Below are 17,967 nucleotides of genomic sequence, written 5' to 3' on the forward strand. Positions count from 1 at the left end.
TATGCTTTCTTTTTTTATAATTTCTTTCTAAATTTTATTTTTATTTATTTGAGAGGCAGAGAAACAGAGAGATCTTCCATCATTCCTTATACCCCAAATGCCTGCACAGGCAGGTCTGGCCAGGTGGAAGCCAGAGCCAGGAACTCCATCTAAGACCCTGGGCAGGGGCCCAAGTACTCGAGGCATCACTGCTATCTCCCAGCGTGTGCATTAGTAGGAAACTAGAATTAGAAGCAAAGCTGGGACTGCAGTCCAGGCACTCCTATGTGGCATACCAGTGTCCCAACCACAGCTTAACTGATGCACCAGACAGTGGCCTGCCCCTCTATGCTTTTCTTCTTCTTCTTCTTTTTTATTTTAAAGAAATAAATTCTTGGGGCCAACATCTCTTATGGGTGCCTGCATCCCCCATATGGGTGCCAGTTCAAGTCCCGGCTGCTCCACTTCCAGTCCAGCTCCTTACTAATGCTCCTGGGAAAGCAGTGGAAGATGACCCTAGTGCTTAGGCCCCTGTACCCACACAGGAGACCCAGAAAAAGCTCCTGGCTCTTGTCTTCGGACCAGCCCAGCTCAGGCTGTTGCAGCCATCTGGGGAGTGAACTAGTGGATGGAAGACCTCTTTCTCTGTCTTTCCTTTTCTGTCTCTCTCTGTAACTCTGTCTTTCAAATAAAATAAATTATTTAAGAAAGAAAGAAATCTTTGAAGATGAGGCAAAGCAAAAATTGCTTTTAACCATCATCTGAGGTTCATTCCTTCTTCCCTCAACCCCACAAACTATTATTAACAATGTGTGTGTATAAGGATTTTTTTAGGTCTAAAATTATATTTTTGCATATGCAACATTATATTTCCCATATACAACATATAATAGTATAGTTATTTTATGAGTTTACATAATTTAAGAGTGTGCATATATTATATTTATCTTTTTCACTCCACTCTTAGGTTTTCGACATCTATCAATTACTTATTTATTGTCACATTTTAAATGTCACATTTCATCATATTTCATCACATCTTTGTTCATTTCTTCTTGCATACATGCATGAGATGTTTCAACCTATTGCTTAATATGGAAGTACTGAATTGTAGGGCATTTGCAACCCAAATTTGATCTCTCTAAAGTGATTGTACCAAGTTATACCCCACCTGTACTATCTCTGTTTCTACTTCCCCATGCCCTTGTCAACCTTTGACTTCCTCATGCCCCTGTAACTTTTAGCTTGACCTTAACTGAGTGTGAGCATATTTTCATATAGTTATGGACCACTTACTTGCATTTTTTTCCTTTCCTAAGTTCTTTGCCTGTTTATGTCTTTTGCTCCTGTTTCTATTTTATAGTTATTTGTATGAATTCTTTATAAATAGTCTAGAAAGAAAACTTTTGTCAATTAGATATATTAAAATCATATTAGTGGCCAGTGATGCGGCTCAATAGGCTAATCTTCTACCTGCAGCGCCGGCACATCAGGTTCTAGTTCCGGTCCGGGCGCCGGATTCTGCCCCGGTTGCCCCTCTTCCAGGCCAGCTCTCTGCTGAGGCCCGGGAGTGCAGTGGAGGGTGGCCCAAGTCCTTGGGCCCTGCACCCCATGGGAGACCAGGGGAAGCACCTGGCTCCTGGCTTCGGATCAGCACAGTGCGCCCTCTGCATCGCACCGGCCACAGCGGCCATTGGGGGGTGAACCAACGGCAAAAGGAAGGCCTTTCTCTCTGTCTCTCTCTCACTGTCCACTCTGCCTGTCAAAAAAAAAAAATCATATTAGAAGCATGTGGTTTGCTTTTAAAATTTGTTTTACTATTTTGATGTATGGGAGTTTCTTTGTTGTAAAGAAGCCAGAATAGTATTTCCCTTTGTGGTTTCTGAATCTGAAACTTTTGGAAGGGATCTTTCTCAGATTCTCATATAAAGATTTCAGTAATATTTTTCTTTTAAATATTTAATGTTTTTTATATTTACTTGAAAGGCAGAGTTAGAGAGAGAGAGAGAAGAGAGAGAGAGAGAGAGAGAGAGAGGTCTTCTATCTGCTGGTTCACTTCCCAGATAGCCGCAATGGCTGGAGCTGCACCAATCTGAAGCTAGGAGCCAGGAGTTTCTTCTGGGGCTCCCATGTGGGCGCAGGGGCCCAAGGGCTTGGGCCATCTTCTACTGCTTTCCCAGGCCATAGCAGAGAGCTGGATTGGAGGTGGAGCAGCCGGGACTCGAACTGGCACACATGTGAGATGCCAGTACTGCAGGCGGCAGCTTTACCCTCTTTGCCACAGTGCCAGCCCCTAATGTTTTACTTTTTATTAGACTTTTTAGCCTGTCAGAATGTATTTTTTGAGTAGTATAAAGTGTGTGTGTACATATATATATTCATAAATGTATATTTAACATTTATACATATCATATATATTCTATATTTCTAGCTAGTTATTCTAGTGTCATTTGTAGAAAAGGCCATTCATTTTCTAATGTATTATAATGCCACTCACAACTTATCAGGCCTGTGAATTATATTTTTAATATAGATTTTTTATTTTTTAAAGGGATTTATTTATTTATTTGAAAGTCAGAGTTACAGAGAGAAGAGAGGCAGAGAGAGAGAGGTCTTCCATTGAATGGTTCACTCCCCAGTTGGCCTCAACCGTTGGAGCTGCACCGATCTGAAGCCAGGAGCCAGGAGCTTCTTCCAGGTCTCCCACACAGGTGCAGGAGCCCAAGGACTTGGGCCATTCTCTACTGCTTTCCCAGGCCCTATCAGAGAGCTGGATCAGAAGTGGAGCAGCTGGGACTAGAACCGGCGCCCATATGGGATGCCATTGTCTCAGGCAGCATCTTTACCCACTGTGTCACAAAACAGGCCCCTACATGTATTCTTTTCAGAAATGTCTATTTAAATCCTGCCCCATTTTAAAATTAGGTTATTTGTTTTATTGGTAATTGTAGGAGTTCTTTATCCTGGAATTGAAATCTTCTCAGATATACAATTTACAATTGTTTTTTTTTTTTTTTCTCATTCTGCTAGCTATCTTTTCACTCTTTTCATAGTCTCTTAGGTACAACAGTTTTTTAAATTTAGATAAAATTCAGTTTATCTGTTTTCTTTTTTGTTGCCTTTGTTTTTGGTGTCATATATAAGAAATTATTGTCAAATTCAATGTCATGAAGATTCTCCCCTGTCTTAAGACTTTAGTGGTTTTAGCTTTTATGATCCATTTTGGCTTGTGTGTACGTGTGTGGGTGTGTGGGTGGGTCGGTGAGTGGGGTAAGAGAAGGGTCCAGCTTCATTCTTTTGCATGTGGATGTGCAGCTTCCCCAACACTACTTGCTGAAGGGACTATTATTTCCCCAATTGCATGGTCTTTGAGCCTTTCTAAAAAGTCATTTGACTGTATTGTGAGGGTTTATTTCTGACTTCTTTGATCCATTAGAAGTTTAAGAGTATGTTAATACACAAGATTATGTGACTTTTTTACCTTTGCTCTGGAGTTCTAATTTTATCCCATGGAGGTCAGAGAAGATATTTTGTAAACTTGAGGCCTCACATATAGTCCGTCTTGGAGAATGTCTCAGGTGCACTTGAGAGGAATGTGTATGCTGTTGTCTGTTACATTCAGTTGGTGTACTGTGTTAAGTTCTCTATTTCCTTACTTATCTACTGTCTGGTGGTTCTATTTGTTATTGAGAAGGTATTGATGTCTCCAACTGTCATGTAGAGCCGTCTGTCTGTCCTTGCTGTTGCTCCAGCGATGGCCTGCTTGCTGGCAGAGTCACAAGGTGGCACAGGATGTCATGCACTGAGAGAAACAACACACGTGTGTATGCTGGTCTCTCTGTGCCTCTTATAAAACTACCAGTGTTCAATAATGAGGCTCCACTCCGATGAGCTTATCTAATCCTACTCATCTCCCAAAGGCTTCATCTCTAAACATCATAGTCAGATTAAGTTTTCACTTTCTTAATCCCTCACAATGGGGATTAACTTTTAACACAAAACTTCAGAGGAAACAAATCATATCCATATCATAGCAGCAGGCCTAGTGGTAACAAATGCCCTCAAATTTGTTGATCTGGAAATAGCTTAATTTCTCACTCACTCTAAAAATTAACTAGTGAATTGATTTTTATTAAATGGAAAGGCAGAGAAATTGGGGAGCTGGGTAGGGAGATGGATAGGCTGATGCAGAGATATCTCCCATCTGTTGGTTCACTGCCAGGTCAAAGCTAGAGGCCAGGAACCTAATCAGGTCCCCCATGTGAGTGGCAGGGGCCCAACTACTGAAGCCATCATCTGCTGCCTCCCAAGGTTTTCATTAGTAGGAAACTTGGGTCAGAAGTGGAGCCAGAACTTAAACCCAGGCACTCTGATATGGAATGCGAGCTTCCCAAGTGGCTTCTTAACTGTTGGGCCAAATGTCCACCCCTTCCCTCCTCCTGAGAATCTTATGATGCACATGTTGTTCTACTTGAAAATTTCCTACAAACCCCTTAGATTTTGTTCATTTTTCTTCAGTCATTTTTTCTTTTCTTGTCCTCACACTTGGTAATTTTCATTATCCTGTCTTCAAGGTTGCTGATTCTTTTGTCTGCTCAAATCTTTGAATCCTTGATTTTCTAAATTTCAATTATTGTGCAGTAGCTCCTCTTATCTGTAGTTTGGTTTGCTTTTTGTGTTTCAGTTACCTATAGTTAACTATGGTCCAAAAATATTAGGTGAAAAATTCTAGAATTTCTAAACAACTCCTAAGTTTTAAATTATATGTCATTCTGGGTAGCCACCTTGATTGTCATATGAACTATTGTGGTATCACAGTGCTTGTATATAGAGTTTGGTACAATCCACAATATCAGGTTCCACTGGAGGTCATCAGCTCCAGAATTTCTTTTTGGTTTCTTTCTATTGGTATCTCTATTTCACTCATTCATCATTTTCTTGACTTTCTTCACATCTTCCTTTAGATTTTTGAGTATGTTTAAGATATTTGCTTTAAAGTTTTTGTTCTGTCTTTTTCAAGGACAGTTGCTGTTGATATTTTTTCCCTTGGAATAGGACATTTTTTTTCCTGTTTCTTTGCATGCCTTGTGATTTTTTTTTGTGGTTGAAAACTGGACCTTTGAATAAAATAATGTGGTCATTTTGGAAATCAGAGTCTCCAGGAGGCTGTTTTTCTTAATTTTATTTATTTTTACTTTTTTAAAATTATCATATGCTATTTCTTTCTTTTTTTTTTTTTTTTGACAGTCAGAGTGGACAGTGAGAGAGAGAGAGCCAGAGAGAAAGGTCTTCCTTTGCCGTTGGTTCACCCTCCAATGGCCGCCGCAGCCAGAGTGCTGCAGCCGGCACACCATGCTGATCGCAAGCCAGGAGCCAGGTGCTTATCCTGGTCTCCCATGGGGTGCAGGGCCCAAGGACTTGGGCCATCCTCCACTGCACTCCCAGGCCGTAGCAGAGAGCTGGCCTGGAAGAGGGGCAACCAGGACAGAATCCGGCGCCCCGACCGGGACTAGAACCCGGTGTGCCGGTGCCACAAGGCGGAGGATTGGCCTGTTGAGCCACGGCGCCGGCTTCATCATATGCTATTTCTAAGCCAAGGATGAGACTGAGGTGTACACTTAAGGTCTTATCAAGGCTTTTCTAAGCCCAAGACTTTCCCAGGGCAGATATGGTAACTTTCTAGTTTTCCTCATATATGTGGTTGTTTTTGAGTGTTCTTGTCCTGAATGTCTGATGCAGCTTGTCCTGCAAGGCCACACTGTTGAGAAGAGCAGAGCGACAGTGTCCTTCCCACAAGAAACACTGGGGACAGGCTTTGGTGAACATGTCCGAGTTTATTCACAGCCACGCATATTTTTAAAGGGCAGGTAGAAAGGGCATAACTAACTCAGAGGAACACTAACTATAGGACAGAACTTACACTGGTGCCAATATGCCTCTCCAATCACCCTGAAGATCACATAGCCAGGGTAACTTTCCAGGTGGTCCTAATGGGCCTGGGCCACATCTGGAGCTACTTACCTGATTGGTAATTACAGGGCCCTTTAACAGGGAGCTGGGGTGGGGAAAAGTACCTGGAGCTTCGGTCACCTGCCAGCAGTCCGGTTGTGGGGTCCTTCCCAGGAGGCATGGTGTGCCATGTCCTCTCAACCTCCTACATGGGCCGGGCAGGCAGACTCCCCACTAGGTACAGTATCACCTGCAGTCTGACTCCCTAAAGGGGAAAAAGAGAAACACAACCACTTGAGCCAGCAGGAGCTGGAGCTGGGGATCACACCCAGGGACTGTGATGTGGAAGGCAGGCATCCTGACTAGTGTCTTAATTGCTAGGTCAAATGCTTACCCTATTCCTTTTACTTTTAACCCATTTACATAGTAATATTCAAAGTGGGTTAATTATAAGTAACATACAACTGAATCTTGTTTTTTAAGTCCAATGTGGCTTTTTCTTTTAATTAGAATATTTATACCACATATGTTTAATGTTTATTTGGCTTTCTACATCCTGAGCAAAAACAAAGCCCTGTATTTATAGTTTTACAAAGTCAATATTCATTTACATCTGTCTATCTACATATTAATCACTTTCTTCACTCTTCATTTCTTCTGGTATCTGATACCTTGCTTTATATCATTTCCTTTCATCCTTTAATAACCTTTGATTTTAACCAACTATCATTATTTATAATTTTTTTTTATTAGTCTTCTTCTGGTGATGAAAATTTGTCTTTAATTAGCCTTCTTAATGTTTTTTTTGTCTGAAAATATTTTATTTTCACTGTTAATTCTCATAATGTATGTGTGTGTGTGTGCATGCCTATGTGTACATACTGGATAAAGAACTCTAAACTGATCATTAATTTTTAGTCCATTGATAATGTCATCCAATTTTTTCTTCGTTTTTGTTACTGTTGAGAAGTTCCATGTCAGATTAGGGCTGCATCTTTTATAGTCATCTGGGATCTTTGTCCCCTTCTCCAGCCCCCCTCCTTTTTTTTTTTTTTTCATTTTCTTTGTAAATCTCAAGGTGATTTTTTAAAAAATTTATTGTTTGAAGCTTATTGGGTTTCTTGCATTGGTAGAAAACTTGTAGCCACTGTTTATTCACGTATTGTTTCTGCTGTTTTTTAGCTCTCTTTCTGGGACTTCAGTTAATTCTGTGTTATCTCTTCTCACTCTGTTCACTTGGTCTTAGATCTTTTATGTGTATATTCGGCATCTTTGCTTCTTCATGCTGCACTTTTGGTAATTTTTAACCTATATTTCACTTTGTATTTTCCCTTTCAGCAGAATCCTACATACTGCCAAACTTACCAATGTGTTTTATGTTTGACTTTGACTGTCCTCTTATTCCTAGGGGTTTCATTTTTTTCCCAAAACTTTCTAGGTCACTTTCATTTTTTCCTCTTTTTTTAGGTATTTTATTTTTTTAAACTTTTATTTAGTAAATATAAATTTCCAAAGTATAGTTTATGGATTACAATGGCTTTTTCCTCCCCATAACTTCCCTCCCACCCGCACCCCTGCCATCTCCTGCTCCCTCTCCCATTCCATTCACATCAAGATTCATTTTCAATTATCTTTATATACAGAAGATTGATTTAGTATATATTAAGTAAAGATTTCATCAGTTTGAAAGTCAGAGTTACACAGAGAGAGGAGAGGCAGAGAGAGAGAGAGGTCTTCCATCCGATGGTTCACTCCCCACATGGCACAGCTCTGGCCATTGCCGATCCTAAGCCAGGAGCCAGGAGCTTCTTCCAGGTCTCGCACATGGGTGCAGGGGCCCAAGGACTTGGGCCATCTTCTACTGCTTTCCCAGGCCACAGAAGAGAGCTGGATCAGAAGTGGAGCAGCTGGGTCTCAAACCGACACCCATATGGGATGCCAGCACTTCAGGCTGGGGCATTAACCTGCTGTGCCACAGCGCTGGCTCTGTATAGTAATTCTTGCTTTTGGTAAGTTATTCAAGTAGATTCTTTGAGGCCTAGTATTATTCATCATGGAGGATTCCTGTTTGCTGTCGTATACCACTACCAATCTGGAACCATTTAAAACTGAATTCAGTGTCTGAGGTTTAGACAACTTTGGTGATGCTGATTGGGACATTGTTCCTCTACTGAGCCACTAGAAATGTCATAGCCTTCCAGAAATGGAGCCGTCACTCCTTCGTTCCTTTCTTTCTCTCTCTTCCTTCTTCATTTCTCCTCCTGGTCAGTTCTAATCCAAGTTTCCTTGAAGCTCTATGGGCGTGGTTGAGTGCTGAGTGAAGCAAGTTTCTCTCTTCTGACCCTTAACCTGAGATGAATCTACATGCCCATGGGGTCCCTCAGGTTCTTCATCTTTTCCATGAATTGAGTCTCTCCTCCCTTGCTTTAGTAGGAAGTGGAAAATTTCTTCAGCTGAAAAGTACTTCTGAATTCTTTATCTGTTTTTCTAGATTTTTGTTTCCGATTATATTGTTAATAGTTAGTATCATGACTATTCAATGCATTTCAAAGGATTTTTAATTTAAAAATATCAAGCTTTTAAAACTGCTTTAGAAGAAAATTTGGTCCCATAAGATGGCCCAGTGTTATCTAAAGCCTTACTTTCATATTTAAATATTGTGCTGTTTCCTACCAATCTTATTTATGAGAACTTTCCATCTAACTTCTGCCTGTGGCTTGCATGTTTCAGTGGTGATGTCTAAGTGTAGTGCCAATATTCCATCTTTCTGCAAACCTCTTTCTGCAGATTGAGCGATTCAATTGGTTTGTGATTATGAATAATGAATTTCTGGGCCAGCACTGTGGCCTAGAGGGTTAAGCCTCCACCTGCAGTGCTGGCATCCCATGCTTGCTGCTGCTTTTCTGATCCAGCTCCCTGCTGATGGCCTGGGAAAACAGAGGAAGATGGCCCAAGTATTTGGGCCCCTGCTCCATGTAGGAGACCCAGAAGAAGCTTCTGGATCCTGGCTTTGGCCTGGCTCAGCCCTGGCTGTTGAGGCCATTTGTGGAGTGAACCCTCAAATGGAAAATCTGGCTCTCCCTCTCTCTCTCCTTCTCTCTGTATCTCTGTCTTTCAAATAAATAAATCTAAGAAACAAGAAAAACCTGCTACAACATTCTTATTTCTTTAAAAAAGCTAAATTAAAAATAAAAGAATAATCATATTCACTTTGTGTTTCTGTGTGGGTGCAAACTGTTGAAATCTTTACTTAATATATACTAAATTGATCTTCTGTATATAAAGAGAATTGAAAATGAATCTTGATGTGAATGGAAGGGGAGAGGGAGCAGGAGAGGGGAGGGTTGCGGGTGGGAGGGAAGTTATGGGGGGGAAAGCCATTGTAATCCATAAGCTGTACTTTGGAAATTTATATTCATTAAATAAAAGTTAAAAAAAAATAAAAGAATAATGAAATTTTCCAACTGCTCTTACAGTCTAATAACTGCCAAGACAGGTCTCAGTACTGGTGGCCTCATATCAGATTCTCCTGAGTTATGTTGTGTTCATTAAAGAAAGGTCTTCTTTTAGTGAAGAGTTTATCCTGCTATGAATTTTGAATTTTTCGTTTTCATTTCTTTCCCAAGAACAATAAACACAAGAGTGCTTCAGGCACCAGATTCTGTCCCGGTTGCCCCTCTTCCAGTCCAGCTCTCTGTGGTGGCCCGGGAAAGCAGTGGAGGATGGTTCAAGTGCTTGGGCCATGCACCCACATGGTAGACCAGGAGGAAGCACCTGGCTCCTGGCTTGGGATCGGCGCAGTGCACCAGCCGTAGTGGCCATTTTGGGGGTGAACCAATGGAAGGAAGATCTTTCTCTCTGTCTCTCTCTCTCTCTCTCTCACTGTCTAACTCTGCCTGTCAAAAAATAATAGGAAGAAAGAAAGAAAGAAAGAAAGAAAGAAAGAAAGAAAGAAAGAAAGAAAGAAAGAAAAGAGTGCTTCAAACAGTTTGTGGAAAAATGGAATTGAAATATGTTTTCTTTAGTTGCAAACGTTCTAGAATCCACACACAGTTTTACACATTTTCCATGAGCTTTTGAAGGCTGCTCAGATGCCTGTATTAGATATCTTCTGTCCCATATCTGTGATTTTATCCAAGCCTTAATCTGCTGTGCTCTGTTCATTTCACTTTGCTAGTTTTCTGTAGTCTCTGCAGCACAAACCTCCATTCAGATATCTAGGCCTTGAGTTGCTTTTGATGTAGTTTTCCTTTTTCTTCAGGTATTTTTCTTTCACTTCTTTTCTGAGCTGTTTCAGATCACTTTAAAATTCTTCTCTGGTTTTATTATTTTAAAAAGTGTATTTTTTGAACTCTTGCTTTATAAACTCTCTATTTAATTTCTTTGAAAGGAAATACATTTTTTTCCATTGTTTTCACCTGCTTTGTAACTTGATTTTATTTATTTATTTTTTTGATGGGGAAAAGAAATTTCCTTTGTTTCTCAGACTTTCTTATATTTTGAGCAAAGGACTTACACACAGAACCCATGCTGGTTCACACTTTTACTGTTACTCAATTTAAGTGGGGTCACTGTAACAGGCTAGTTATACAAGATGTGTTCGATGGAAGGATGCACCTAGTGTTTGAGCTGGGACGTTAGCTTAGCTTTCAGCCTTTCAGCTGAGGACATTTGGCCAGGAGCCACCTTCCCTCAGGTAGCAGGTGGTCAGCAGGTTTCATGAGGCAGCCTTAAAGGTCACAGCAGGGTGATTGGGACTTTATGTTCATCAGCAGCTGCCTAGCTGTCACCCCCCTTATATTCTTCCACCCTCACAAAGGATGTGTTGTTAATGAAATGTCTAAAGAGAGATAACTATATTAAACATACGAGGACAATGGTGAAAAAAACAACAAACCCTTTTCCCAAGGTTGTGAACATCTACACTGACCCTGGACTACAAGAACGTTTGGCAAATGGGGAAAATCTGAGCACATGGATCCTGGTACAGAGGTGTTCCTGGGTGTTGAGGGCCTGCAGGGCAAATGCCTCTCCAGTCTGACGTCTATTGTGCATCAAAAGCAAATAAAACTTGCCTTTGCCCTTTTTGTCAAAAATCTCATTCTCTTGTGGGTTGGGAGACATCAAAGTATAAGTGGCCCTGGACACAGCGTTTATGGAAAACTGTATCTGAGGTGCTTGTAGTAGTGGAGACAATGGCCTCAAGTCTGCTGAAGCAAAGGCTGCAGGGCTGTGCAGCCTCGGGTATGAGTGGGGCGGATGGTACGGCACCTGTGTTTGTGAATTGGCTTTGTCCAGAGGATAGGTATGTGTTCTGCCATCTTCATGGCAGGAAGCAGTTTTGCAGTCTGCACCAAGGCACCTGCTGAAGTTAGTTAGGCTCCTCTCCTGGCTCAGAGTCTGGGGGAGAGGAGTGCCACGGTCCTGGGCAGTGCCATGTCACAGGGCTGCCCTAGGTCCCTGAGAAAGATTTCCCCTGAGCATTGGGGCTGTCAGGAAGCTAGTAAGGAGAAGTATGCATGTTTCAAAGAAGATGGGGAAAGAATTTATAAATACAAGTTCCCTATCATAGAAGCTTTATTTTAGGATGAAGAAAAGAGGGAACTAGGGCCCTGGAATCAGAAGAACCCTGCCTCCAGTCTAGTCAAGCTGAGGACCATGTTAAGGCCCTCCAGGGACAGGACTCCTCAGGTGGTTCTTCCCTCCCCTTCCTTCCCTCTTGTTGCCTCTCCCAGCTCATCTGCCTGAGCCTAGCCTGTGCACCTTCCGTCACCACCTCTCCTGGGGTCACGCTGAGCCTTGGAGCCACATGGAGCCTGCAGAGTGGAATGGAGCCTGGGGAGCCTGCAGTGGAGGTATGGCTGTGTGAGTTGGCAGGGAGCCTGGGTGGAGGAGGGGCCAGGCAAGAGAGGAGCTGGGGGCTGGAGAGCAGCCTTCTCCCATCCCCCCACGTAGGGGCCCCACATGGCTGAGATCCCCAGCCTGCCTTCCTTTGCATTTCGGCTTTAAGCCTCTGTGTCCTCTCACTGCAGGATCTGCTTCGGTATGCCTGGGCAGTCAGAAGGTGGAGGAAAGGATGGGCTGGCAACAATCTCTTCCAGCCTTAGAAGCATCCAGAATTCGTACCATTTACATCAATGACCCCCTGAAGAACATTTTCAGCCAAAACTGGATCAGGTAAGATAAGCGGATGAAGCTGGGAGGAGAGGAAGGAAGACGTTCTGGTCCCCACTCCCCATAGGTCTGCTGCTGTGATTGCATGCTAGGGCTGCGGCTGTTTCCTGCAGCCTTCAGGGAGTTCCGGTTCTCAGGTTCACTACCAACAACAGGTTCTACTCTCACTTTTTTCTGTTCATGGCCGTTACCATGCAGCCCAGTGCCAACTGACAGAACTCTTTGGCAGCTCTGTAAATATAAGCTGATGTGCTTTCCTAGGGCACCTCACACATCTGCTGAGTTCCCACCAGCATACTGATTAGGGCGACTGCACACTGAGCTTCTTAGGGATTCTCTCTCCAAGCAGTTTGCTGAGCTGAGTTCTTACTTCAGAGGCAGAGTTACATGAAAACCTGAAGCAAAGGAAGCTATAAGTCCACCACAAAACACATCAAAGGGAGAGGGCGAAGAAGAGAAGGTGGAAAGGGGGAGAGGGAGAGAGAGAGAGAGAGAGAGAGAGAGAGAGAGTGTGTTCCTGTGAGGGAAGCAGCTCCTGTTATACTCCTGCAGGGAGTAAGGAAGTGGGAGCAGTGAATTCCGTTAGGCTGGGGGTGGAGCTGACACTTGTGGTTGGGCTGGTTGGTCGGGCACCTGGCATCTAGTGAGTGAGGTTGGTGATGGGGCCAGAGCCTGAGATGGTGCCACAGATAAGACACCCTTTTACTAACAGAAACTAATTTTTTATTGTTTATTTATTTTCATCTACTTGAAAGGCAGAGCATCAGTAAGAGAGAGAAAGAGAGAGAGAGAGAGAGAGAGAGAGAGAGAGAGAGAGAGAGAGAGAGAATATGAATCTTCCTTCTGGTGATTCACTCCCCAAATGCCTGAAATAGCCAGGGCTGGACCAAAGAGACCACGAGCCAGGAACTCCTTCCTAGTCTCCCACATGAATGGAAGGAACCCAATTGCTGGGACATCATCTGCTGCCTCCAAGGATGCACCAGCAGGAAAAGCTGGATCAGCGGTGGAGTTGCTGGGACTTGACCTCACACTCCAACATGGGGTGTGGGCATCCCAAGTGGTGCCACAATGACCATCCAGAATAAAACCAGTGTTTTCCTCTTTTTTTTTTAAAGATTGACCTATTTATTTGGAGAGTGGAGTTCCAGAGAGGGAGAGGGAGAAGCAGAGGCACAGGGAAGACTCCCATCTGCCGGTTCACTCCTCAAATGGACACTGGGGCTAGGCTGGATATAAGCCAGGAGCCAGCAGATTCTTTCAGGTCTCCCACATAGGTGCAGGGGCCCAAGGACTTGGGTCATCTCCCATTGCTTTCCCAGGCACATTAGCAGGGAGCTGCATTAGAAGTGTAACAGCTAGAACTCAAACTCATACCCATATGGGATGCTGGCACTGCAGATGGCATCTTAACCCTCTGTGTCACGGCACCAGCCCCTCAGCTCCTACTTTTTTTTTTTTTTTAACCAGCATTAAGATCAGGTTGAATACAATAGCTGGGTAGTCTTTACATTTTTTGATTGTGAACTCATCCTATAGGTTAAAAATACACATCATCAACATGTAAACAAGAGTAATCTGTGGAGGTCCCAAGTGAAGGCAAAGAGGGATTCTAAGGATTGGTGGGGCACTGAAGCAGGTGAATGCCCCGGGGCTCTGCCTTGTCCTGAGGACCTAGAGTTTTGGTTTAAGTGTTCAGTTGCACAGAGCTGTGAAACTAGAGCCCACACAGGGTGGAATACAGAGTTAGAGACCCTACCCCTGCAAAATCAAGACTTTGCAGGGCCACATTTAAATGAAGCAAGAATAAATTAAAAAAAAAATCTGCCTTAGGGGGACGGATGGGGCAGGACTTTGGTGCAGTGGTTTCAAACCCTCTTGTGGGGCTGGTGCTGTGGCGCAGACGGTTAAGGGCCTGGCCTGCGGTGCTGGCGTCCCATATGGGTGCTGGTTCACGTCCTGGATGTTCCACTTCCAATCCAGCTCTCTGCTAATGAACCTGGGAAAGCCACAGAGGATGACCCAAGTGCTTGGGCCCTTGTACCTGTGTGGGAGACCTGAAATAAGCTCCTGGCTTCAGATCAGCTCAGCTCTAGTTGTGCAGTAGTGACATCTGGAGAGCGAACCAGCAGATGGAAGACTTCTCTCTCTCTCTGGCTCTACTTTTTCTGTAACTGTCTTTCAAATAAATAAATCTTTTAAAATAAAAAAGATGACTCTTGGGACACTCATATGTCCTATTAGAGTGCCTGGGTTTGAGTCTCCACACCCTGTTCCAGCTTCCCACTAATGTACATCCTGGGAGGCAGCAAATGATTCAAGTACTTGAGTCCCTGCCACCCATGTGGGAGATCCAGATGGAGTTCCTGGCTCCTGGCTTTTGACTGGCATAGCCTTAGCTGTTGTACTTAGGGAGGGAACCAGCAGATAGGAGCTCTGTCTGTCTCTGTTTCTCAAATCAACAAAATAAATAAAAAAAACTTTTAAAATCTGCTTTGGGATATGGTGTGGAAATTTGACCTCTCAAACTTGGCTCTGAGTTGAAGCAAAAAGCAAACAAACAAACAAACAAAACCATCATTTTAAGAATTATTCAAGCACTCTGACCACCTTCTTACAGTTTTGATACCAGTGGAGTCCAAAAAAATTTAAGTGTAAAAACATATTTTAAAATGGAGCCAGGTCACTGGTGTGCCCAGGCATCTGGCATAAGCAAAGGCAGACCTTGTCAGGAGGAATTGCTTCATCAACTGAGGCCCCAGTACTTCCCAGGGAGAAAGTGTGCTCACTCATGAGTCATGAAGAACACCCGCATGGAGGAGAGCAGGGCCTCCTTGGTGAGAGGCAATTGAGAGAATGAATAATGAGAAGATTTCAGGTAGTAAAATCACAAGTACAGCATTAAAATAAGAATATTTCCTACTAAACGTTTAAGATAATGTGTTTAAAGGAGTCCAAAGAACAGGCTGCAGCAGATTTGGAAAAGAAACAAAATATGATCATCTTTTTAAAAAAAATCTCAGTGGATAGAGTCAAAGACAAGGGGGATGAGGGACATACAGAGCCCTTGTGAGAAACTACTCCTGACCCAACAGAGACCACTGAAGACATGGAGGAGTGTTTCAGAAACATGAACACCAGAGTTAGCAGCTGAACCTGTATCAAATCAGAAGTCCAAATGAGAGAATAGAGAAGATGAGCCAGACATAGTCAAAGAAACCATGGCCAAAACTTTTCCAGGACAAATGAGAGAGGAATCCTAAAACCCAGGAACCTCAATAAATCCCGAGCACATTAAATGAAAAGAAATTCATACCTAGCCGTGTGACACACAGAATAAGTGAGAGTATTGGTGTTGACCAGTATATTAAATATTAATAACATCTACTTTTAGATTAAAACATACAAATAGAGTTTTTAGCACTTTTTCCAATGAACTACTCAGGGTATCTCATTTTTAGGTGACAACTACTCCAGATCTGTCTTTTTCAAAATTATTTGTAAGGTGGAAGCAGAGAAAAACAGATTTTCCATCTACTGGTTCACTCCCCAAATGCCCACAACAGCCAGAGCTGGGCCAGGGCAAAGTGAGGAACCTGGAATTCAGTCCAGGTCTATGTCCAGACCCAGGTACTTGATCTTCATCTGCTGCCTCCCAAGGTGCACATTAACAGGAAACTGGGTTGGAAGCAGAGCTGGGACTTGAACTCAGGCTCTCCACTATGGCATGTGGGCATCCCACAGGGTAATTTAGCAGCTGCACCAAATGCCCACCACCTTGGCTCTGTTTTGTACTTTTTTTTTTTTCTGACTGGGGAAGGACGTTATTAACCTGTTTTACAGTAGATGAAACAGTGGCAGGAAAAAGGTATCATTTGCCCTTGGTCTCCTGGCCATTCAATGGCAGTACCAGAATAAAACACCATGCGTCTTAGATCTGAAAATCCATTTTATATATATATATATGTGTGTGTGTGTGTGTGTGTGTGTATTTTAAAGATTTATTTTATTTATTTGAAAGAGAGAGTTACAGAGAGAGGTAGAGACAGAGAGAGGTCTTCCATCCACTGGTTCACTCCCCTGATGGCCACAATGGCCGGAGTTGCACCGATCTGAAGCCAGGAGCCAGGAGCTTCTTCCGGATCTCCCATGCAGGTGCAGGGGCCCAATGACTTGGGGCCATCTTCTGTTGCTATCCCAGGCCATAGCAGAGAGCTGGATCGGAAGAGGGCAGCCGGGACTAGAACCGGCACCCATATGGGATGCTGGTGCTTCAGGCCAGAGCTTTAACCCACTGTGCCACAGCGCCAGTCCCAAAATTCATTTTCAGCTCTTACTAACCAGAATCTCTAGTTATAGATATTGGTAGTTTCTTAAGCATAACAGCAATTCTTACAACCAATCAGAGAAAGTTATATCCACGAGGAATCTCTCAGATTATCAACAGTGGGAGCATGAGAAACAGAGGTGTTGACTAGTGTAGGGATCTAGTCCAGGATCCAGAGTTAGAGGGAACTCTGGGATCTGGACAGTCTCATGCCCTTTCCTTTTGAAATTTATTTTGGGAACAATCATGAGTGGGCTTATATATGGAAAACTAGTTTTAAAATTATTCACCCAGGGGCTGGTGTTGTGGTCTAGCAGGTTAAGCTGCCACCTGCGATGCTGGCATCACACATGAGTGCTGGTTCAAGACATGGATGCTCCACTTCTGTTCCAGATTCCTGCTCCTGGGAAAGCAGCAGAAGATGGCCCAAGTGCATGGGCCTTTGCCACCCTTATGGGAGACCTGGATGAAGCTGTTGGCTCCTAGATTCGGCCTGACTCAGTCCTGGCCATTGCAAGCATTTAGGAAGTGAACCAGAGAATGGAAGATGTCTCTCTGTCTATCCCACTCTCTCTGCCTTTCAAATAAATGAATAACTAAATCTTTAGCAAATTAACAAACAAAAATTATCCTTTCAATTTATTTTAAAGTATTTACAGATGAAATTAAGACGGCTGGGATTTTTTTCAAAATAATTTGGGAGGCTGGCATTGTGGCACAGTGCGTTAAACTGCCACTTGTGATGCTGGCATCCTGTATGGATACCAATGTGAGTCCTAGCTGCTCCATTTCTGATCCAGATCCCTGTTAATGTGCCTGGGAAAACAGTGGATATGGCTCTAGTGCTTGGGCCCTTGCTCCCATGTGGGAGAACAGGTGGAGTTTCATGCTCCTGGTTTTGTCCTAGCCCAGCCCCAGCCCCAGCCCCAGCTGTTACAGTCTTTTGGAGAGTGAACCAGAGGATGGAAGATCTCTCAATGTCTCTCCCTCTGTCTCTCTGTCTCTCTCTCTCCCTCTCCCTCTCCCTCTCTCTCTCTCTCTCTCACACACACACACACATACACATATATGTTCAAAAATATTATTCAAAAATATATATACCTGTCTCTCCCTCACTTTCTGTCATTCTGCCTTTCAAATAAATCAGTAAATCTTTAAAAAAGACAACATTTTGGAAGCGGGAGCTATTGGGGGCATGGACAAGACATAATTAATTGTCCGTGTAGTTGATAACTGTTGAAGCTGGGAGATAAGTAGCAGGGTTCATTATTAATTCTCCTCTTCTTTGCGTATATTTTAAAGTTTCCACAATAAAAAAAAGCATTTGAAAATTAGCTGGTCAATGAACACATTTTTGGTGAATCCATGTGTCATTGGGCTATTGTACATCACAGGCAGGTGAGAAACACCAACTGCCAGGCTCTCTTTCACAGGGCTTAAAACAGCTCTTCCTGTGTGTTTGCAGAGTGTGTCTTAACCTCCATGCATGTTAACCTTGTTTTGCTTAATGTAACCTGAGGCCCAAGACTAATATTTGG

General features: G+C 43.1%; 1 protein-coding gene across 1 annotated transcript in view; it reads left to right on the plus strand.

Moving 5' to 3' along the window:
• Nucleotides 1-17,967, plus strand: part of LOC133762145 (phospholipid-transporting ATPase IB-like) — a 205,607-nt gene that overhangs the window by 10,366 nt on the left and 177,274 nt on the right. The window contains exons 2-3 of the mRNA XM_062195193.1: nucleotides 11,664-11,783; nucleotides 11,961-12,105. Coding sequence (XP_062051177.1) covers nucleotides 11,738-11,783; nucleotides 11,961-12,105 — 191 coding nt within the window. The 5' untranslated portion in view covers nucleotides 11,664-11,737. The remainder of the gene's footprint in view (nucleotides 1-11,663; nucleotides 11,784-11,960; nucleotides 12,106-17,967) is intronic.

Source organism: Lepus europaeus, chromosome 6, assembly GCF_033115175.1.
Source record: "Lepus europaeus isolate LE1 chromosome 6, mLepTim1.pri, whole genome shotgun sequence".
Lineage (NCBI taxonomy): Eukaryota > Metazoa > Chordata > Mammalia > Lagomorpha > Leporidae > Lepus > Lepus europaeus.